General features: G+C 37.3%; 1 protein-coding gene across 3 annotated transcripts; it reads right to left on the bottom strand.

The window, feature by feature from the left end:
• Positions 1–795: 795 nt before the first annotated feature.
• On the bottom strand, positions 796–21408 carry TRA2B (transformer 2 beta homolog). Of its 3 annotated transcripts, XM_027538857.1 has the most exons (10): positions 21152–21350; positions 14764–15039; positions 9761–9894; positions 8545–8707; positions 7034–7222; positions 5032–5147; positions 4641–4724; positions 3376–3435; positions 2533–2606; positions 796–2052 (listed from the first exon to the last, which is right to left on the bottom strand). In XM_027538857.1, the coding sequence occupies exons 4-10, from the start codon at positions 8575–8577 to the stop codon at positions 2042–2044; spliced, it is 567 nt and encodes a 188-aa protein (XP_027394658.1). In that variant the 5' UTR covers positions 8578–8707; positions 9761–9894; positions 14764–15039; positions 21152–21350; the 3' UTR covers positions 796–2041. The 3 variants fall into 3 exon arrangements, with proteins under 3 accessions (XP_027394658.1, XP_027394651.1, XP_027394668.1); XM_027538850.1 differs by lacking the exon at positions 14764–15039 and having other exon boundaries at positions 21152–21408; XM_027538867.1 differs by lacking the exons at positions 9761–9894; positions 14764–15039.
• Between the last annotated feature and the right edge of the window lie 1885 nt (positions 21409–23293).

The raw sequence follows: 23293 nt of genomic DNA, 5'->3' as shown, positions 1-23293 counted from the left end.
GTCCTATGAGAGCCTAGCTGAGAACAGCAGCAAAGTCCTTGTAGTATACCTGAGTTTTAATAATTATGCAAGCAACAGCTTTTCAGATACACTTGGAAAGTATTCTGAGGAGCTCCAAAGGGGACAAAAGGCTGGCAATTAAGTGCAAAAGTTTTAATTGTAGGAACAAAACTTACATGTTTTAAATAGTTTAAGTCTTAAAGAAATGTGTCTGTACCAAATTCTGTGACTATCTGGCTTCTATGTGCTGTCTTCAAAATTCATATGCTTATATAGTTTTATGGCTTTTAAAAAAACACTTTTTGCAAACAAGATGACCACCATGATACACTTTTTTAGTGTACTATTTGCTATCCCAGAACAGGACTCTCACCACTCTTCAGCCCATCTCACCCTAGCACCTAACATTCTATTACCAACATTTTTCATCTGGTTACCCAGATTAAATGACATCGTCATTAACAGCACAGACTACAGATTGAGACTGGTCAAGTTCAGATCCTGGCATTGGTATTTTAATTGCTGTTTGACCTATGGTAAATTACTACATCATTATGATTGATGCAGCCTCGGCATACTGTGCTTAGTCGCTTCAGTCGTGTCTAGACTCTTTGCTACCCCATGGACTGTAGTCTTCCAAGCTCCTCTGTACATGGGATTCTCTAGGCAAGAATACTGGAGTGGGTTGCCATGCCCTTCAAGTAATAATAGAAGGGTCAGCAGGCTAACAAACTTATTTACCTGCCTAGAATTGACCATGAAAATATCCTAGAAAAAATGTTCATTTCAGGCACCTTCAGGGCAAGTGTGGAGAATATTTTAATACAATACCATCCCCAAGTGGAGATGTTCATTCCAAGACCTGGTTACTTACTTTAAATGTATTTTCCAGGAGTACAAAATTTACCTATTTAAAACAATTTTAACAACAGAAAGAATACATTTCAGTCCAAGGAATACTGTATAAGGTACTAAAAACTATAAAAGAACTCTTATGTAGCAAAGTTAAAACAAAATCTCTATAAACTGAGTTTTACCAGCCTTTTTAGTCTTTTCATTTGCGTTTATTTAAACACAGTTCTCAAAACATTTGAGTGAAATTGGGCCTCCTTTGGTAAGCAAAGGACCTGAAAGTAATATTTAAAAAATGAACAGGCAAAGTCTTCAGATCATCCACAACACAGGTGTAGTGTTCCCTTCTTTTTTCTCAAAACTCTGAAGCACCCAGTTTTTCCATATAATCTTAAAAGCTAGAAGAACAAGAGTACATTTGTGGTGGAATGTATTGTCACTTGCTGATAACTAATTGAAATACCATTATCCCCTTCTAACAGCTTTAAGAAATAGCCTTTTTAAGGCATACATTGTGTAACTCATCTTATTCCCTGCTATATATAATACAGATTACATAAAGGCTGACAAATTCACATTTATATAAGCATTAAGCATTTGCTGTATTGAAAGATCTTTAGTTTTTAACACTAGCAGTATAGAGTTACAGAGCATAATTTTTATCACTTAATTGCAGGTATATTAAGTATGGTATGTTTCATGGACTCGAGGAGAACGGGCATTTTTGTCTTTAATTTACTACTGACAATCTAATCTGAATAGTTCTGCTAAGCATTGATATGTTAGAAAGAAAAGTAAAAACCAAACTTTATTGTTGCTTTTTGCCATTTGGTAGCATTTTACACACAGGCTTCGATCTTCAGAATACCCTGGATTCAGTAGAAAAACCATTTAAATGAAGTTCTGTACAATAGAAACTTCTCAGCAGTCAAAATTTTAGACTGTAAAAAAATACATGCAAAACATACTTTTCTGAAAACACTTAACTTTGAACAAAGCACCGAACTACACAAATGCAGAATGAAAACAGCATTTCAACTCCACCAAAAGTAGTCATCATAAAAGGTGTAAAAGTCACCTAACTTCACTAGGCACTGTTCACTTTTTAAACAGGAGACAATAAAAAATATTGTCCACAAACAATATCCCAACTCTAGGGCAGGTTTCAGAAAGTCTTCAACTTCATGCTTTAATAGCGACCTAGAAAAAAAGGAAATAAATACACTTCAATACTCAAGTGCATACATTTAACGTTGAGAATTTTAAACTTTTCTGTTATCAGGAAATTCCTATGTACCAGATTCTCTTGTGAAAACCTTCACATAGTGCAGAACCAATGTTAAACAGAAATAGCGGAATTTAGCTAACTCAATCTGAAAGCTAAGGTTTTAAGTCACTCAAAAATGTTTCTAAGCTGTAAAAAAAATTTTAAGAATTCCTTAAAAAAAAAAAAAAAGAAAAAAAGAAAAAAAAAAAAGCTACAAATGGTGACAAAATACACATGTACTATTTTAATTAGTAACAAGAGTTAAGATCCAAGGGTTGTTTTCATATACTTCCTTGAACCCTACAGAAAAATTGAGGAAATACTAATTGAATCAACCCATTATCTGCTGTTGTTTCCGTAAGTCATAGCAAGTCACACTATTATAACAAAATTATATCAAAATAAAAACTTACGAGGTGAGTATGATCGAGATCTGGAACGTGATCTGTATCCTCCACGACTATAGTAGGGAGAAGGTGACCGTCTTCTGTAAACAAATATCAAGACCATCTAAGACTCCATAGATCACAGATTAAAGTGACTGATCCCTTTATCAGTTTCCAAAACTAAAAGACCCTCAGCTGACCTTCAAAAACACTGTAGTAAGGTCTGTTTAGTCCTGAGAATGAAGCACATTATCAGGCCCAGTACCAAAAACCCCTATCAAAGAGGTTGAATCTGATCATATGCTAGTTAACATTATACCTAACAAATTTAAACTGGGTTAGAGAAGAAAATCATCATTACCACTAATTTTAACCACACCCTATGAATGAACACCCCAAATTTCATTCATAGTGATTTAGTTTTGTGTTAAGATAAACTTGAATAATTACTTGCTTATTCTGAAATGCTTGTAATAAGCTAATGAAACCATTAGGGATAAATAAGATTAAAATATTATGGATTCTTCATTTATGCCATCATCTCATATTAAGGTATAAAATGGCACCACCGAGTGATAACAAGTCCAATCTCTATGAACATAAATTAAGCCATGTACATTGTCATTTGACTTCAGTTACAGTATTTTTATAAACTTCTCATTTATAAATTTTATGAATGCCATTTATAATTTATCAAAATATGAATAACAAATATCTTTATGTGAGCCATTCTACTACTGTACAGATTTAAATCTTTTCCTGGCCAGTGCCAAACTTTTCTGTCATCAGGAAATTCCTATATACCAGATTCTCTTGTAAAAACCTTCACACAGTGCAGAAGCAATGTTAAACAGAAATCTTTTCCTGTACCTGTATATCTGATCCCTGTCTTGAGCAGCTCTCCATCCTCCCCCTCCTCCTCCTCCACCCCTGTGAAGGCAGAAAACAAACATTTTAAGTTTTAAAAATGCACAATTCATGCAATAAAATTAAAACAGAAGTGAAAGCTAGTTTCCTTTAAGCAATAAAGAGTTGCTTTTGCCACCCCTTTACAAACTGACATAGAGCTCTCCCTGGTGGTTAAAATGAGTATCATATTAAGTACTCTTAAGACTAATCTTTGCATCCTCCACAAATCAATCCCCTACATGTCAGTACAGAAATGCCACTTAAGTTTGTCCGTGCTAAATGTCAGGACTGTCAACTTTCTAAAAATTACAGAATAGTGTGCAAAAAAAGACAACAGCTCACTACCACACCAAAATAGGGTATCAAGGATTAACTGTTATGGTCAATATTTACTACACAATTTCCATTTTGACTAACAATACAAGATCTAAATTACCTGCTGTTGCTTAAATAGAGAACTTTACTTCATTTTTACTTTCCAAAGTATTCCTAGTATCATAAGCATTTCCCTATCAACCCCTGAAAAATGTTCAATATTGTTAATAATAAACCTCTTACCATTGTTATAGCAAATTAATCCTTAAATAATTTCTTTAGATTTTTCCAAGAATCAATTTGCCCTGCCCTTCAACACAATTCCTCAGCTACCAAAAATTGCTTTATAAAGCAATGATATTCAAAATCAGTTCATGAAACTCACTTTAAAAAAACAAAAAGGGGGGAGGAAGCGCCTGGAGTATGGTCTATAATTTTATTGTCCCATTGGTTTACTACTTAGTGCTTTAAAAATACACATACCAAAAACAAAAGTATAACCATAAAATCCAGAGACTTCCCTGGTGGTCTACTGGTTTAATACTCCACTGTAGGGGGCACAGGTTTGGTTCCTAGTTGGGCAATTTAAGATCCACATGCTGTGAGTTGCCCCCCAGAGGAGTGCATGGCAACCTACTCCAGTATTCCTTCCTGGAGAATCCCAAGGACAGAGAAGGCTGGTGGGCTACAGTCCATAGGGTTGCAAAGAGTTGGAAAAAACTAAAGCATCTTAGCACTCATGCTTTGAGTTGCGGCCAAAAAAAAATCCAGTTTAATCTCTGGATCTCCAATTTATTAAAGGTAAATACCTTTATCAAAGGCTAAAACAGTGCTGCTTTATGTTGCAACTGAACCAGAAGCGCTTATTTGTCTTTCAACAACTTAAAAACTTTGTATTTTGGTTAACATACCTGTACGATCTGCTATAATAGTCCCGATCATCATAGCCTCGATCATATCCTCTGTCATAGTAATCTCGACGGCGTGAGCTGCCACTGTGAATAAGATTTATACAAACTTGGTTTTACCTACATTAATATTTACTAGTTCCCAGAGTGGGAAAACTGGTCTGATGAGAATCATTTAATTACCCAGGAATGTCAAATATATGGCATTTCTTTATGATAAAAGTAGGAAGTGATTAATCTATTACATGTCATCACAATTTATGGTACCAACCGAATGTTTCTACTAAATATTATTTATATTGAATTTAAGTTTTAGTCAGCTGGAAATGCCAAAAGCCTCCCTGTGCCCTAAAGTGAACTGTCAGTATTTTAACAACCTTGAAAACAAACTTACTAGGTAGGTCTCCCCATGTAAATTCCTGGTGTTGGAGTATGTGGTCTTTTCGTTATGGAGAAGTCAACTCTGATCCTACGTCCATCAAGCTCCATTCCATTGGCACGCTCTTTTGCCTTCAAAAGATATGAGTTGTTATATAAATCATGAACAAAGCCCCAAATTAACTATTATCTATATATAAAACCCAACTAGATGTTTCAGTTAGGCCTGAGCATTATATCTGACAGCTTATTAATAAGTTTTTCTGCCTATCAAATCTTTACTTACAAAAGCTAGCCTAGAAAAGTTCATTAAAAAAAAAAAAAAAAAAGCCACCTGTGAGCACCAACTTAAGCCATGAACTATTTGAAATTACTGTACCAACTATAGATTTGACAGTACCTATAAGTCTATAAAATAGTACACAGTTGGCAAACTATGACCCACGAGCTAAGAATTTAAACAGGTGTGGGTGTCAAAGTAGTATTTCATCAGAAATGAAATTCAAAATTAAGTGACCATGTTTTACTGAAACAAAGCCCCTCATTAATTTGCATTTTATATGGCTTTTACATTACAATGGTAGGGTTGAAAAGCCGTCATTGAGCTCTTATGGCTCCCAAAGCCCAAAATAGTTACTGTCTAATCCTTTACACCAATTTGAGGACCCCTGCTATGGAAGCAAAGAGCTGGGTTGAAAGCTTGAATTACATATAGTTTCAAACATTAAAATGAAAATATACTGTACTAAAGAAAAAAAATACCCCATCCCAAAGACATAGCAGTTTATTCACAATTTAAACAAATACCTCTCTATCTAAATAGAATTTAGATTTCTAATTCCAATTATGCTATTTTCTAGTTTGATTGTTTTAGGCCTCAAGGCAGTTTTTGGCATTACTGATTTAGATACAAAATATACTATCTTTCAGAAAGGGAACTGTGGTTCTGTAGGACACACACACACAAAGTAGAAAAACAAAGAAGCCGATTCCGTAAGTAACCTTGGACAAATGTTATTAACATTTTTGACATCAATTATTACCAAAATGAAGTTGAATGACATAGCATTCCTTAAATCTCTTAAATTATAACCACCTGCATTCAGCTTTTAATTCTTCCTTTAGTAGATGGGCTTACTCTATTCATTTAATTTTATTTAGAGCTCAAAATTATTAATCTCAATATTAACCTCAGATGGCTTGTCATTAAGTTTCTCAAGATTCTCCCCTCCTTATTACTGTCCTCGGAGATGACTTTAGCAATCACCCCCATGTATCTGAAGTTCAAATTTCTTAAATGGGCCAGGAGTCACACATCGAATTTTTACTTTAGCCTCTGTAAAAAAAATTTTAGGGAGGTCCCTCGAGGTCCAATGTTTAGGACTTGGTGCTTTCACTGCCGTGGCCCAGGTTCAATCCCTGGTTGGGAAACTAAGATCCCATAAGCCTCAAGGCCAAAAAAAGTTACTTCCTATGTTCTACCTCAACATCCAAAACATAAAATCACTTGCCAGTATACAGTATACAATCAAAACCAGTTCCTTTATCCTGAGTCATGGCTTTATCACTTCTTAATGTTTTCATTTTAGAAAGTAATCTGATGTAAACACTCATTAAATATTCCAAACTGGACTATTAATATTCTTCTATTTTAGAAATATCTGTATCTAGGCACACATCTGAGAACAGTTGACTATGTTTGAATTTACTTCAAATAAAATGGTGGAAGAGACTGAGTTGGAATTTAGAACCAAACTGTCACTTTGCTGTTATGCTACAAATCTTTGAAATTTCCACATTAAAAGATATGCTACTCACTTCAATATTCTGGCCTGGAGAATTCCATGGACTGCATAGTCCATGGGATTGCAAAGAGTCTGACACGACTGATGGAATTACTAAAGCAAAAGTCATCCAAGGAATAATAGTTAAAGACTCTGAGCGTGTGTGTAAAAGTGAAAGCATGTGTATATACCTTTTTTTTTTTTTAACACAAAGGTACAAGACTTTTTACTTACTTCCTTGGCATCATCTACATTTTCAAAGTATACAAAGGCAAATCCTCTTGAACGTCTAGATTGCTGGTCATATACAATAGATACATCAGCAATTGGGCCATATTTAGAGAACACTTCTCTTAGATCTCTTTCTGTAGTGTACAAGCTCAATCCAAATACTCCAAGACAACAGTTGGGATCAGGATTTGCCTAGAAACAGAAAAATAGATTAAAAAAAAACTTTTAAAAAGCATCACATATCAACTCCCCCCGCCAAACTGTCACTAATATGAAAAGATAACAATGAAATAAAACAGCATTTTAAAAGTAATGTTACATCAGCATCACAAGCATGTATGCAGAGAACTATGTCTCTATAAGCTGGGGCAAGAGGAGAGGTAAAACTTCATAATGGTGAATTAAGATATACCATTCACACAATAGGAGGCTCTAAACTGCCAAAGAGATACAGAAGTACATTCAGCTTGATTTCTATAGAAAAATCGTAAGTGTTCAAATATACGTACAAGTGAAACTACAGATGTGTACCAAACTTTTTTAAAACAGATATTAAGCAGCGTCAACTATTATAATAAATGTTTATATTATTATATTATTTATAAAAAAAAATAATAAATGTTGCTGACATCCCAGTTGCCATGAGTTTGCTTAAAGGTTTCACTACTTCGCACATACATTTTATAGTTAAATTCCACCCCACTTTCAAAAACATACACTCCCTATAGGTCTACTTGTATATTTTTCAATAAAAACCACAAAAGAAACACACTAAATGCCATCTCATTTGTAACTTCTCATGGAAGACATGGAGAAGGCAATGGCACTCCACTCCAGTACTCTTGCCTGGAAAATCCCATGGACGGAGCAGCCTGGTAGGCTGCAGTCCACGAGGTCGCTAAGAGTCAGACACGACTGAGCGAGTTCACTTTCACTTTCCTGCATTGGAGAAGGAAATGGCAACCCACTCCAGTGTTCTTGCCTGGAGAAGCCCAGGGACGGGGGAGCCTGGTGGGCTGCCGTCTATGGGGTTGAACAGAGTCTGACACGACTGAAGTGACTTAGCAGCAGCATGGAAGACAAGCAAAGCTTTAAAACTGGAAAGAAACTTGCTTAAAACTAAATGGGAAAATCATAGCATATTTTAAAGCATATTAAACCCAGAAAACTCAAACAATAGTATGGAACATAGATATATGATCTAACTATATTAACCGTATCGCACAGAGAATTTTTTATTTGATGTGCTGTTAGTGTGACAGTATCTTAAATTTTTGTGATCAACAGCTCAAATGTAGACCATATATGGGAGATAATCTTTTAAAAAGAAAAAAATCTCCAAACACTGAAAAGGCTCTAGAGAGGAATCATGCTAAAGCTCCAGCATCAAAAGTTATCAGTTTTAAATTATTACAGAACAAAACACCAAAAACAGAAGGGAATATACTATACATCAATTATAAAGTGGCTTCATACAGTGTCCACTACTTCAGAAATAATTGTTTTCACCTTACCCGATTCCCAACATGACGCCGGCGGGTAGACATGGGAGAATGACTGTGGCTATGCCGTCTTCGATAATCTCTGCTGTAAGATCTGCTACGAGATCTTCTATGGGACCGGGACCGAGATCGTGACCTTGTATAATGCCTCCGAGAACTTCTTCTGGATCTAGACCTGAAAGACAAGGGCTTCAAGGTTATGACTGAATAGCTGACGGCAAGATATGGCTTTTAATTCTTTCAAAACGTTATTCTAAAGTTAAGCTTCAAAAGGTAAAACACACAATCCAGGTATGTAGTGGGATCAATACTTTTCTTTTGTATATTGTCATTTCTGTGCTAGGAAGAGTTCCAAAACCATCAGTAACTAAAGGTCCCTTCCATCATATCTTAAATAATTAAAGAGATTAAACAACACAGTATCTATTAAAAATCACAAAACATGCAACATTTCATACTAGCCTGATTTGTGTCCACCTTTACCCTTCACAATACCATCCTTCATTTTTAAGCTTCTTGCATTATGCCCATAATTGACTTATGATAACATCACCATTACAAGCAGTATTCTCCAGCAGTTTTAAAATCAACCAGTTGCTCTTAACTACAGTGATCATATGAACTGTCATCTAACCCAGGAAGAATACAGTGTGAGAGAGAAAGGGGGCACTGTTAATTATGCCTGACAGTAGGCATCAAGCTGGGGCTGACCTGGGCAAACCAGGATATATAGCCTACACTTGAACATTAAAAAAAAAAAAAAAAAAGTGCTGTGTTAAGGTTTTTTGTTTTATAGTACATTTGTCATACTAGACTACACCTATTTATCAAGAATTGCAGTTTCTAAAAGCCAATGCTCTGTAGTCTTTTTTTGCCATACTAATAAGCAGTTCACATAAACTCAGTGAATCCTCACAACAATTCTGAAGAACTGGTACTATTGCTAATTCATCTTTTATAGATAAGGAAGTTAAGATTGAAAAGGTTAAGTAATCTGCCCAAGCCAGAAAAAAACAGAGAGGTAAGATATGAACCCTAACACCAAAAGCCCAGGCTCTTAGCCACTTAGTCTTTTGTCTCCCAGAACTTAACAATTAAGTTCATTTCTCGTACCAATATTAAATAAGCCAACAAATGATCTAACCCTCTCTATCTTCCTAGTTTACAAAAGCACACACCAGTTTGAAAGCTAAGAGTAACAAGAAAATCCCAAGACAGTCTTTCTTACCTAGATTCAGATCTGGACCTGGACTTTGATCTGGAACGCCTGGAATCTTCCTTGGAGCGAGACCTTGCAGGGGTATGCCTTGCAGATTTCCCAGATCCATGAGCACTTCCACTTCTGGAAGCAGAACGGGATTCCTACACGTAGATGTCAAAAGTTTAATTTGTATACTTTCTGGGCAACTTTAAAAACAAATAAGTTGTGGTGAGATAAATGGTGAGGGAAAGCAATCCCCTTCCAAGATAAGAAAACATAGTAAGGGCAGGAACTGAATATACCTGATATAATAGTTACGTTGCTCCAATTGACATAAGCCAATTAACTTGAACTTCCACCTTTCTTGGGGAGCAGGGATAAGAGTTAACTGACCCCACTCTCTTCAGAAATGGGTGCCCAAGCCAAGCAGTTAAGGGAACTGCCCAAGGATTGTTTTGGGAATGTTACTCCGTAAAGACTAGGGTGAGAAAGAACCTTATTAACTATGACACCTATACCTCATACCTATTATTTCAGTCAAACTGCCATCAATTAAAAAAAAAAAAAAAAAAACCTATGAAATTTGTAAAATTTACTTTATTTTCAACTTTTATTTATTGCTGAGTGGAGAAAAAAGACAAGGACAGTACTGTTTCAAGTCACAGAGGAAGAACAGAAACCTAGAGAGCAAGGACCAGCTTGAAGGAGCCTAGATCTGTAGACCCTGTCCATCCAACTATGTAGGAAGCCCTTACGGATCTCAAAGCAACCAGATGAAGCTACAGTCGAAAGGCAGTGAATGAACTGCAGAGGTAAGAATTAAGAGGGTACCAGAGATTTTCCTCAGCTAACTGTAGATGAGCCAGGGCCAATCGATGGGAAACTGGGAATAAGCAGTTAGAAAAGTTATATACAGAAAGGACATATTAAAACTGCAACAGTTTAGATCACAGGCTCCTAATCTACTTTCAGGAAGGAAGTTCAGGAACTGTATGTAAAAAACAGAATCTAGATACATACTTTATACCTAAGCTTTTCCCTATCGTAGCTGTGACTAGCTGGTAGGTAGGTTGTACAAAAACAAAATCTCTAAAAGGAACTAGCGAAGAAATGGCCAAACAGGATAACTAGTTTGGTGAACCAAAGACATATAATTAGAGAAAAAAGCTAAAGGAACGTTCTGCCAAGGCACCAAAATAGAAATAGTGGAAAAGATAACAATTAACTCAGTCTGACAGCTAACCAAGGTATCATCAAACAAGACAACATTTCAGGTTATCCACCTTCATCTAACTTAAAGGCATTAATTAATCTCATGAATCTTCCTGCCCAACACAGAATTAAAATGGCTTGACTCAAAAGGAATCAACATTACAGGTAAGTTGCTGTAGGGGTAACAATCAATGTTGAAGTGGCATAAAACTTTATCACAAGAGACCGCCCTGTGTGGCAGACTTGCAGAATAAAACACTCCAGCCGTTCTTAAAAGGATAAAGGTAGAAAATTCATCTAAATCACAGCCCAAAACATTTTTGAATACGTTCTGTGACTTAAGAGAACAGTGGAGAAAATTTGGAAGATCTTTCCTATGATGCTTAAGGACAAAACTTACATGCAACACAGAAGAAACAAGGCTTAAAGTTTAGAAAAAGAGTAACTCAGTGGGCAAAATGAATTCTGGTCTCTATACCCCAAATGACTCTAAATTTCAAAGTCACACAAAATGGTGTGAAGTGGCATGAAACATGGCTACGAAACATGGCTACTCTCCCTTCCTGCCATGAGTTAATAAAGAGTCAAAGTAAAAGATGACACCCCTAATTATTAGTGAAAATAGCTACTTTTATCATCGAGGAATGTTTAAGAGAGGCACTACAGCTTTGAGGACCCCAACTAACAATCCTTTGACTTCCTCTGGCAAATATTCTGGACATTCAAAAGCACAATCCTCCTCTCCTGGGATAAAGAGGTTCTCAAATTGGGGATGCAGTTTCTGCAATCATTCAACAGGCAAAAGCTAATCTAGAAGATAAGGTAGAAAGAGGGACTCTAACACCTTTGTTTATTCCAATGCTACAAAGATGACTTCATGGAAAAATTATGACCTTTAGTGGAAACAAAAGAAAGCAATCTGCTCTAGCAGGGAGACGATATGGGTGCCTCACAATAAGAGTTAAAAGATTACCGATAAAATAACTATAGTTAACAAAAATCAGTTCATCTGAAAAAAAGAGTAAAAAGTCAAGATCCTCTTTTAAGCCTCTTGCTTCAGTAAAACAGAAAAGCCTTATTCTAAGCTGAGGTGCTTTACCAATCTGTTCACCAAGAAGGAAAAGAAAGTCGTTATAGCCTCAGAATAAACTTTAATGAGGTTTCTAGCAGATCAAGGGTCAAAAATAACAGTATTTGTGAAATTATAAGACTTTTCACTAAACCTCTAAAACTAATTGGCTATATGCAGATGTATTTTATGAACAATCATTTCTCAGACCAGGAATAGGAGAAACCACTGGAACACTAAGTCTTCTTCTGTACTGACACTTGTTAGGCTAACACAGAAACACTGTCTCTACCTCCTACCTTTCATATCAGAGGTAGTCTTAAAATTAAGTAAACCCTTTTGCAATTATGTTGGCTATTAACTGGTTTGGAAATATATGCAAGGTTATTTACCTTGTCTAGAAGGCCAAATCTAAAAGCATAAAGTTAGCTTTAAACCTTGGTCCATGGTTAAATCCATAAAATCAGCTAGAAAAGCCCCTAAACACAAAAAATTCAAAGACCACTTTCAGGGCTCACAAAACTCTTCAGCGCTAACACATTAAAACCCTACCAATACCTCAAGGAAAAGGATCACAAATGTAAAGTGAGCATGAACAACACAACCAAAAATTCCCTGAAAACCACACAGGGAATCAAGTTCTTACAAACTGAATCTTAGTCATGTACTAATCAATAGGGAACACATCAGGGAGAAACAAACTCAGCCTTCCAACAAAATACTAGCCAGTATCTCCCTATTCTGAGAATGACAGAATCTTAAAAAAACTTTTTGAAAGAGATGAAAGAAGTAGGAATAACCATCCAATTTCTAGGTTTCTCACATATTTTAAAAACTAGATGCAATAGAGTAGACCTTCAACAAAGGCTCTTACAGATATGTAGTAAACCTACCGAGCATTTAAATACAGATCCCCAACCAGAGCTTATTTTATTAGGTCTGGAGTTGGGCATCTGCATTTCTTAAAAAACACCATACATATTTGTGATGCTTATTTAAGTCTCACTGACTTAATTTCAAGTTTTATGCTTCTTACTTATCTGGTTTTTTCAACAGTCATTTTCCTGAAACCTTGTTTTCTGTCACCTTCTCTGCCACCTCCCCACCCTGTCATTTATTAGCCGTCCTGAGGGCATGTACCTTATGCTTGCCCCAGGACAAGAAGTCTGTTTCCCCCTACTACCCAGGCCGGAGGTGGAGAGGCATTCTCAGACTCCAAGATGCTTTGGCCAAAGGGGGGCAAAAACCTGAATGGATGAGATGGTCCACTAGCATCAGTGTTTACTTTCCCTTTACACCTTTCCAAACAAACTCCAAACTGCTTCTTCCCCTTACATGACTAACAGATACTTTCTCTTTCAGACCCCAAGGACTTTTCAGGTCTCCTGATAAAAGAATCAATGAGCTTGAATAAAAATTTAACATCCATTCACATCCGTTGCCTCAGCCTAATCTGTAAGTAATTCAGAATGCAAAACTAACACTACCAATTTAATGTTATTAGTTTATACGTGGCAAGTTCTACAAATTATCAGGGCAAATGATGGAAACTATAAATGGGTGTAATCATCTGCTTGCAAGATAAAGAATTGAAAAAGCACAAATTTGACACAAGTAGGCCCTGAAGTATCAGAAAATGAATCCAAGTAATTTAAGACACTGCCCCAAGAGTTGTGAGGTTCAAAAACTCTCAAAGTTTAGGCTATCTTAATTTCAGGGAGAAGTGATAGCCTTAGTTTTCCCGACAGAGTAGAAGCTATCTGTTGGTTGCCTACTACTGGGTGTTATTTTGACACATGAACTTTCCCCATCCAACTGAAAGTAACAACACTGCACCAATCATTTGACTCTTCTGTTCAATTAAAACAAGCATACAGAAAGGGAAATGACAGAACTTTTAGGTCTATTTTTCCAGCAAGTGGTAGGAGTAGAGAACCAGAAGCAAAGCTACTTTATGATCTGTTATCTCTCACACCATTTTAACAGTTAAGTTGTTAATAGCAGAAAATAAGAAAAGGGAATAAGGCACTTACTGTTACTGCCACTGTGGAGTTAGGTATCCTGTTCACTTATATGACCTATCTCATTCTAAGGGAAGCCCCTACAACTTTTTAGCAGTAACCCAGTCATTCAGCTGGAATAAGAATTAGAGAATTAAGAATCATCTTGTGAATTTAGCACACATGCATCTTAAAGTTAGGGCCTAAATGGTCATAGTTTTCCACTATTGCCATCTAAAAAGAAATTAATTTTTTCATAAATGCCAAAAGGAAGGATCCTGTCCAATGGATTTTGGGGGTTCGGTTCTATAACCATCCTGATAACATTCTTTAGGAAAACTTTGACAAACTTACAACATTCTACTTATACTGATCTGTACTGAAGGATAGGGGTCAGTACATTGAGTCCAGAGAGGGTGGCCTAGACCACCTACTTCAATTCTGGAAGTACTCACGCCCCAGGACCAGCAATGTCAGAGATGAAAAATCCAGGAGACAACATGAAGCCGGCTCTGTTACCCAAATCCAAATCGGAGAGCTCATTCCTGCCTCCTATTTGACTACAAAGGGTTGTTTTTTTAAAAGTTGCATTTCAATCAGTTGACTAAGAAGTTAAAATTAGAATTACCTAATTTAAACGTTTCCCCTGGAAGGCACTTCTTTACCCTGTATATATTTCTTCTATTAAACAAATAATGCATGCATGTTTAGCAAAATATACAGGGACACATAAACAGACTAGTAATTACTTAGCGTAGTGCTTTCTGATTCCAGATTACTTCTTATCTTAACTTCATTTTTATTTCTTTTCTTCATTCTTCCGTTTCAAATTCTGACTTCTTTCATCTTCCCCACTTCACACAAATTGCTCAATATTCTACAAGTGGGACTTCTGGTCTGATAATTAGCATGCATTCTTTCTTTTATTTTTTCAAATTTCAGCTTCACTTATTCCTGAGCTTCAAATACTCATTTATAAAACTTGTCAAATGACGACTTCCGCATTTTCCTTCTTCAACATTAACCTTAATAGAAAAAGAACAGGATGAAGAATATTTTAAAACTCCAGGATAAAAGCCAGTGCCAAAACTGAAACTAGAAAAAAAAAATCCCTTTTGCTTTGGATTTTTTAGAAAAACTAAAATATGCAGCTCAAAAATCTGAAACTAGTTTCCTGCTGGTTCTAAAATATAGTCAATCTCATTTGTCTACTCCATGTAGATTTATCACGCTTAAGCTGAAATGTGAAGTGCGCAACTGAACATTTACTGTTCATCTAACATTAAGAACTACAATTACATTTCACACTTCTTACTTATTGTATTCATCAATAGAAAGTATGTTAAGTGTCAAAAGCACATCTCTAGTCAAAAAATGACACATTAATACAAAAGTGCAAGAAAGGAAAAGCACGGACAATTCATTTGCACAATGATGACAAGGCTCAGGGTTGAAGAGGTCTACAAATTGTGACTAAGGTCAAGATATGTATTTAATGTCACACTTTTTAACGGAAAAAGTAGCCTGTAGAAAAACAATGTCAGGGAATTTGAAAATTTGGACTAATGTTTAACCCACCTCTAGAAAGCTGCCCTAGTGAGATTTTATAATATGAATGGCCCAATTTACTAACTTAAAACTAAAGCATAAAAAGACCAAATCAAGTCAACCAACTACTGTATGCAAGGAGCTGTGATGGAAGCAGAGCAAACCTGAACCCAACTGCGGTGTTTTCAAAGAATTTTTGGTAAATCCAGCCCCCCAATGATTATTAAAATATTCTGCAGTCCAAAGGAGCAACCCTACTTTTAAAGGTGGCAATGCTGTGGATAAAACTGCAGCTCACCTCCTGAAATTATTAAAAAGACTCAATATCACTTAAAAGATCAGTAAGTTGAAGTGTTTATTGAACATCCTAAACAAAATACTGCTCTACTAAAACATCCTAGTTTTCTTGTACTTCTCACTTTATGATCCTTCACTGTCAATTTCCTCTCCTAGTTTTTTCCTGAAAATAAAACTTTCCTTAGGAAAAGAAAAAAAAAAAAAGAGAAGTCCTTTATACCTATCTGATCACAAAGACAATCATGCATGGCTATGATGGAAGTGTTATGATGTCTCTTCCAAGAGAGTAAGCATAATCTTCAGTCTAGTTTTTCAAAGTCAATTATTGCTTATTTAATCCAGGGAAAAAAATTTTTTAAAGCTTTTTACTTAAGGGAGTCAGAGTAATTGTTCTCTCTTAATATCCATCACTAAAATGTAATGGGAAATGCTTACTGGCAGCACAACTGTAATCGTGGAATCAGAATGCCCAAGCAGGTTCCCTTTAAGGCCTCCTAAACTTTAAATATATATACAGGGCTTAGGTTCAGAAAATGCTGAATAGAGGCCAAAGCTCTAGATATGACAATTTTTCAATATGAATGCCTTCCTGCTGATATTTCACTACCCCTTCCCAATCTTCTTTATATTTGAAGAACAAAATAAGCTGCTAGATAATATAAGCATTAGATTTCTTCAAACTCAGCTAAGTTGCGGTGGCCACTCAATAAAACCAGAAGACCAACTACTGGGCTAATGTTAAACACATATTAAGAGGTCCTACTTAGAAATAAGCGGAAATTTGTCTCACCACCAACACAATTTTTGTTAAAATCATTCTAATGGTTATAACTGGAATTTATGCAACATTAATAAGTGCAAACTCATTAGGTTGACTAGACAGTATCTTAATAACTGGGACGGGCTAAGGAAAACTCACTGATTATGCTATAAAAATCAATGCTCATATCAACATTAAGGACTATTTTCTTTCTGCAGCTAAACTTTCCAGAAGTTTGGATAGAAAAATCCTCAAAGACTGAGAAAATGTTCTGAAAATATTATCATGACAAGCCTAAATCAGCTCTAACTCCATGCTTTTAAAAGATCCTTTGCAAAAACAGTAGGCTCTGAATTTACATTCATAAACATTTAGTACTTTTCAGCAGAAATGCCAAGTATGTTTTATTACTACTTTTTAAGTCTATTATCTCAGCACAAAAATCATTGCCCCCCCAAAAAAGGGTCCTCATCCATGCTATCATATTTAGCAATTGCATTGATAAAAATCAGAATATAACCTCCAAAACCCAATTCAAAGCAAAGATTTTTGAGAATTTGAAGACTAATTTTCTGTAATGAAGAATTCCTCCCCCGCTTAAAAACAAAACTAAATGACAATCCTAATTCTGTTCTGTGTGACCTACACCCCTCAAAAAAGCAAAACACTTAAAATTACCCAACTTCAACCACCACCTCATCACTGTCTTTTATGAGGAAATAAAGCAATTATGTGTTAAAAAAAAAAAAAAAAAGATAAATATAACACACATGCTAAGGCTCAAAAGATATACACAGCTGTAGCCCTATCCTCTTGGGCGAAATGTAAAACAATGTAAAAAAAAACTATGAAAGTACTAATATTTATCATTTAGGTTTGGGATTTTATTGGAGATAAAGAATGGAAAAGGCTGTACAAAGCAAATTCCATTTAACATTATCTCTCATCATCTGATTTCCTGTTCAATCTCTACAAAACCAGTACTTACCTTGCAACCACTTGTATTTTCAGTTTGAAGGTGCCACCTTCTAATTCTGGACCATATCCACAATATTAAATCATTCTTAAAACCACCAAAAATATTCTTCAACTTGGTTTCAAGAGACTTGTTGCCTTACCAGACTCAAACTGAAACAAAACTATTTCCTCCCACCCAACATTAATTCTTTATTTAAGGAACTTGGTGCAATGGCTACAACCCTTTGGGAAGAAAAAGGCTGAGATGTTTCAGTTTTGAAAATTACTAAAAATTCAAAAAGACAACCCAAGATTAAGCAGAAGAGGAGAAACTGCAGAGTATGAAAGGCAGTTTGATGGGATGATATACAAATGCCATTCATCTCTACAAAGAAGACTAAAGGTAATATACCTGCATTGTAAACCCATTTCTTTCGCAAAAATGAGCAATACTCTACCAGAGTATGTATCATAATCTTGACAGCAAGACAAATTTAAAAGACTTGGTCTTTAAGTATTTACAATACTTACAATTTTTTACAATTTACAATATTTACAATACTGCTTCCTCACTTAATTACTGGTTTCTGTAGGTAAAGACCCAATTGTAGGGAAAAAAAGAAGTTACAGTTATCAGGGTAGAGCATCAAACCAGTGCCAAGGCCAAACTTCACCACACCCTAAACTGTGAACACAATTAGGCCATAGGATTTATCACTTCCTTCCCCATTACCATACATCTCTACACTTGGCTACAGGACCCTATCATGTTCTTATTCTCCCAAATCTTGACAACAGATCTAAGACCACCTCTTCCTTCCAAAGGTGCTAGCCAACTTCTCTGCAAAAAAATATGAGAAATTTTAGGGAATTATTGGAAAAAACTTGAATTCGAATGAGTGATATCTTACTTTAACGTGGGTTTGGCCAGATCAGGGAAGTGAGCTCTAACCAGAAACATTTTAAGTCTAATCAAGACATGAAAAATCCCGATACCGATAAAAGATATAGCAGTAACCGAAAGTGTTCAACAAACCACAAAAATTCAGGAATGCACCCTAGCTGCACGTTTAAAACAAAGGAACACATAAAAAAAAAAATCACATCTCTGTCAATATTCACCCAATAAGTAAACACACTATAAACAACCAAACTGAAGCTGATTTATTGCTCTCACCTCCTCTACTCCGGTCTGGTTATGACTAAAAGAGAGGAGAAAAAAAAAATTTCTACAGTGGCGGCAAGGCCACGAGGAGGTGGTGGTGATGAGTGACCTCAGCTGATAGATTTTAATATTACATTATCACTAGATGATTAGATTAGTAGGTGTTAGTGATTTACACTAATAATTTGTAAGGTCTGAAAACTTAAGTGTTATGTTAGTCACTCAATCATGTCCGACTCTCTGCAACGCCATGGATCGTAGCCTGCCAGACTCCTCTGTCCATGGTGGGTTGCCATTCCCTTCTTTAGGGGATCTTTCCAATCCAGGGATCGAACCGGGTCTCCCGCATGGCAAACAGCTTAAGAGTGGAATGAAAGTAATTTTTCAGGCTCTTGATAAGCTATTCATAGCATCCAAGTACAAGATCACTACCCTGCAGGCAATAGTTTTCCCGCTATTTTCAGGCACTTTCAAAAGAAGTTTTCAGCCAATCAGCCCTGACTGGTCTACCTAATGCTTTTTGTGGCACTGTATTTAAACTACTTCATTGAGCTTTATGGTTTTGCCAAGCATTCTTTGGGAGTCCCAAAGTGTTCCCAAAGTGTTTGTTTTAGGTCTAGTCTAACCACTTCAGGTTCCAATAAACCAACTAGAAAGCAATCTAAAGACAAAACAAAGGCCAAAGAAAACAATGTGGAAGTACTCCACATCGTCGAAGTTCAGAGATCTCTTCCAAGTCAAGGCGCTTAAGACAGAACATCAATCTGTAACATGTACCTTTATTATTTTCTCTTCCTCCGTAAGTTTGTTGAATAACCCTACGTAACAAGATTGTGAGGTAACTAGGATGTATATCCTACTAACAGAAAAAAAATACCAATTCAAAAGCTTGGTTAGTGGGACGATAATGTCTCTTGAGCTGTCACAAACCAGGACCCAATCCCTGCAATTGTTTCCTCTCACGAACTTCCACACAAGTAACTTACTCAGGTTTATTTAACTGAGAGCTCCTCCACTAAAACCAGCCATTTTTTCTTCTCAAAATGCACCCAATAATTGTTTTAATAGCTGAATACTGAAGATATCACTTGTCTTCCAGTCCAAACACCGACACCTAGTTTCCAGTTCTTTTCAACTGGCGGAAACCATAACCCACAGTTTTTAACAACTTGGGAGCTTGATCCAAGCTTTCTCACCAAAGAGCTTAAAACGATAATCACACACATACTGCTGACTGGAAATTAATCGTCTTTCGAATAAAAAAGCCAGTATTCATCTGCATAGGTAAAGGCGAGGACTGACTGGTTCAAACCAAATTAATCAGATTTGGCCCCAAACTTACACAATAAATTAAGATTCCAAGAGTTAAGATCTTTCCTTTCAAAAACGCCCTAATGAAATCACCTAGAATTTGTTTCTCAAGTTTGCAAAAATATTCGAATAGACTGACATTTCTGCGTCTTAGTACTCACGGACCCGCGACCAAGCTTTATATTATGCTTTTTCTAAGCCCGGGAACTTTACTTCTGCAGTTTATCCAGTCCTCACCAAACTCCACATTTTGGGGTGGAAACTTTAAAAAGCGCACAAACACAATTCGTGGTTCATAAAATAGGTATGGCTCAAAACAAAGGAAAACAACGGCGCCAAAAATTGTTGCCCGCCAATTTCTCCATCATCCCGTGGAAAAAAGACATACTCGATCTGCAAGAAAACCTCAGCGACCTCGTGATCTACTTGGTTACCGGTAACTATTTGCGGTTTAACAGCCTTTTTGGCATCCAAGAAAAGCACGCCATTTAGGCCGAACACAAAGCTCGCGCGCAATCCCCTCTAACGGGCCCAGAACTTAAGTCTACGTCAGACTAGTTTGACATCTTTAAAGAAGCCAAGAACACCTTAGATTCACATCTTTTCGGGGTCCAAAATGATCCTGTCTTAACCTAAATGCTGAGCATAAACCCTGAAGAACATCGCTCTTTGCGCCCCCTGTTCGCCGCCCGCGGCCTGGAAACTGTCGCGCGGCGCCTCCGCCATTTTGTGCCTCTGGCAGCGCGCCCAGCCCGCCAGCCCAAGATGGCTGCGGCGAGGCTTCGCAGGAGAGCAACGGCGAAACCAGATACCGCTCCCCTCCCCCACCACCGAGGGGACGCAGCGGCCATTTTTAATCTTTCCCTCCCGATAACGGAAAAAACCGCCGTTTCGAGTACCGGGCAACCTAAACCCGTCGGCGGCCTCCTTCTTGGATAAGGACAATACTACCAGGGCTTCTTAACCTGACCCGCATCCCTCCCGGTCTCAGACTTCGGAGCCAAAATCGCCCCAGTCTCCCGGCCCGAGGCCGATGGGCCTGGAAAGAGATGCAAGAAGCTGGGACCACACAGCCGCCCCCTGCACCACCGATACCTACCCGCTCTCCGTAGTTCTGCTCGCCGCTGTCGCTCATGACTTCCACTGCTGTCGCCGCTCGATGTGCTTCAATCAAAGTTGCCAACCTCTCGCGCCTTCAGTGTAGAGGCTCCGCCGCAGCCTCGCACCACACACCAGTTCCCGAGCCGCTGAGAGCCGAAACGCTCCGCGCCGCCTCCGCTTGGGCTCTAAGGCTCCCGGACGTGACGCGGCGCTCTTTAACCCGGCCCCACCCCCTCCCAGAGGGCGCGCTTTCTTGGCTCCGCCCCTCGGCGTTAGGCCTTCGCTTTCCAGCTGTGGCGCGTCCCGAGCCGGATGTGACGTAAGCCCCACCCCTCGCGCCGCGCTAAACCCATCTCGAGTCTGTTTGAGGCGGGAAAGTGAGCACAGAGGCTTGTTTCTGTGGTGGGCGCCGCGGGGGTTAGTGATGTCACCCTCCACGCCTGACTCCCTTCTGTAAACTGTCGTGGAAGGTGGGGAATGGAGAGAAGAGATACCCACCTTTTCTCCCATCCTTCTTGTTTCCGCTTTGTTCATTCTTTGTGTCTTTATTTGGTTGCAGAGGGCACATATTCGTATACAGGGTTCTGTGCATAACTTTGGTTTTTTGTAGCTTCAGTTGTGGATCATTCCTACCTGAAATCCATTCATGTGAGCATCTGTCAAATAGCAAATCACGTTACCAGATCCTGATGCACTGAAATAAGCACGATCCGTAACCCGAGGAAGTTAGTGGTCTAGTAAGGGAGAACTGTTAAACATATATTTAAAAACTGATTTGGTTAGACGTACAACTGTAGTGGTGTCTCTGAGTAAATATTAATTATGCCATCACCCAACAGCATGATAAAGAGCTCAAACTTGGAAGTTCAGACATCTCTCTGTGCCTGCTGTTTCCCTTAAAAAATATGTGTCTGTGTGTGTGTGTGGTACCCGGCTGGTGAGGTACTCTGATACATATAAAGGGTCATATGATTTTTTAAAACAGTTTTCTTGAGATATAATTCACATACCATGCAATACTCTTATTTAAAATGTACAATTCAAGTCGTTTTTGTATTTGCAGAGTTGTGCAACCTTCGCAGTTTTAGGACCAATTCATCACTCCCCCAAAAGAAACCTGTCATTAATAGTTACGTTTCCTCTTCTCTCCAGCTTCCCCCCACCAATTCTCCTAGTTCTAAGGAATCTAAAATCTACTTTGTCTGTAGTTTTTCATATTCTGAATATTTCCTATAAATGGAATCACATATGTGATATGGAGTCTTTTGTTAAAGGCTTCTTTAACAAAGTTTTCAAGATTCATCCATGCTGTAGCATGCATCAGTTATTTCATTCCTTTTTATTGCTGAATAATATTCCATTGTATAAATGAATCACATTTTAATCATCCATTCATCAGTTGGTAGACTTTTGGGTGATTTTCACCTTTTAGCTATTATGAATAATGCTAATATGAACATTATGATACAAGTTTTTGTGTGAACATGTTTTCAGTTCTTTGGGGAATATACCTAGAAATGTAATTGCTGGGTCATGAAGGTAATGCTGTTTAACTTTTTAAGGAACTGCCATTTAGTTACAGATACCCTAGTGGATGTGAAGTGGTATGCTATTGTGGTTTTGATTTGCCTATTCCTAAGAATAACGTTGAGCATCTTTTCATATGTTTATTGGCCATTTGTAGATTTTCTTTGGGAAAATGTTCAGATAATTTGCCCACCATTTCTTTTTATCATTGAGTTGTAAGAACTGGCAATTTGATTCTTGCTTGATTTAAAATAGGCATCTGGAACAGCATTAGAACTTAAGGTACCTGAGATCCAGAGATTTCGTGATGACTCAAGGTAACAATTGTCCTCTCTTTTTACATGCTCTTCAGAGTCAACTTCATTGCTTTCATAGCTTAAGTCAGGGACCTATATGATTATGGTTTCCAAATCTATATTTACTTCAACACTCACCCCCCCACACACACACAGTTCCATGTTTAAATTCTAGGTGCTTACTGGAATATTTACCTAGATATTTCAGAGGCTTTTAAAAATTAGCATAAGCATTTTAATAATATGCCCTAGAAACATCTCTGCTAAAACTTTCTTCTCTCTTTCCCTCATTTAATTAGTTACCACTTCTCATTAAT

Source organism: Bos indicus x Bos taurus, chromosome 1 (genome assembly GCF_003369695.1).
Source record: "Bos indicus x Bos taurus breed Angus x Brahman F1 hybrid chromosome 1, Bos_hybrid_MaternalHap_v2.0, whole genome shotgun sequence".
Classification (NCBI taxonomy): Eukaryota; Metazoa; Chordata; class Mammalia; order Artiodactyla; family Bovidae; genus Bos; species Bos indicus x Bos taurus.
The sequence above is the reverse complement of the archived record's forward strand: the minus strand, read 5'-3'. Positions and strand labels throughout refer to the sequence as shown.

Excerpts from the sequence above, each read along its gene's own strand:
- TRA2B (XM_027538850.1), bottom strand. The coding sequence starts at position 21,187 with ATGAGCGACAGCGGCGAGCAGAACTACGGAGAGCGG. Across the intron at positions 5,148-7,033 it reads ATGTAGATGATGCCAAGGAA|GCAAAAGAGCGTGCCAATGG; the intron begins GTAAGTAAAAAG and ends TATCTTTTGAAG. Across the intron at positions 2,607-3,375 it reads GACAGGGATCAGATATACAG|AAGACGGTCACCTTCTCCCT; the intron begins GTACAGGAAAAG and ends ATTTGTTTACAG.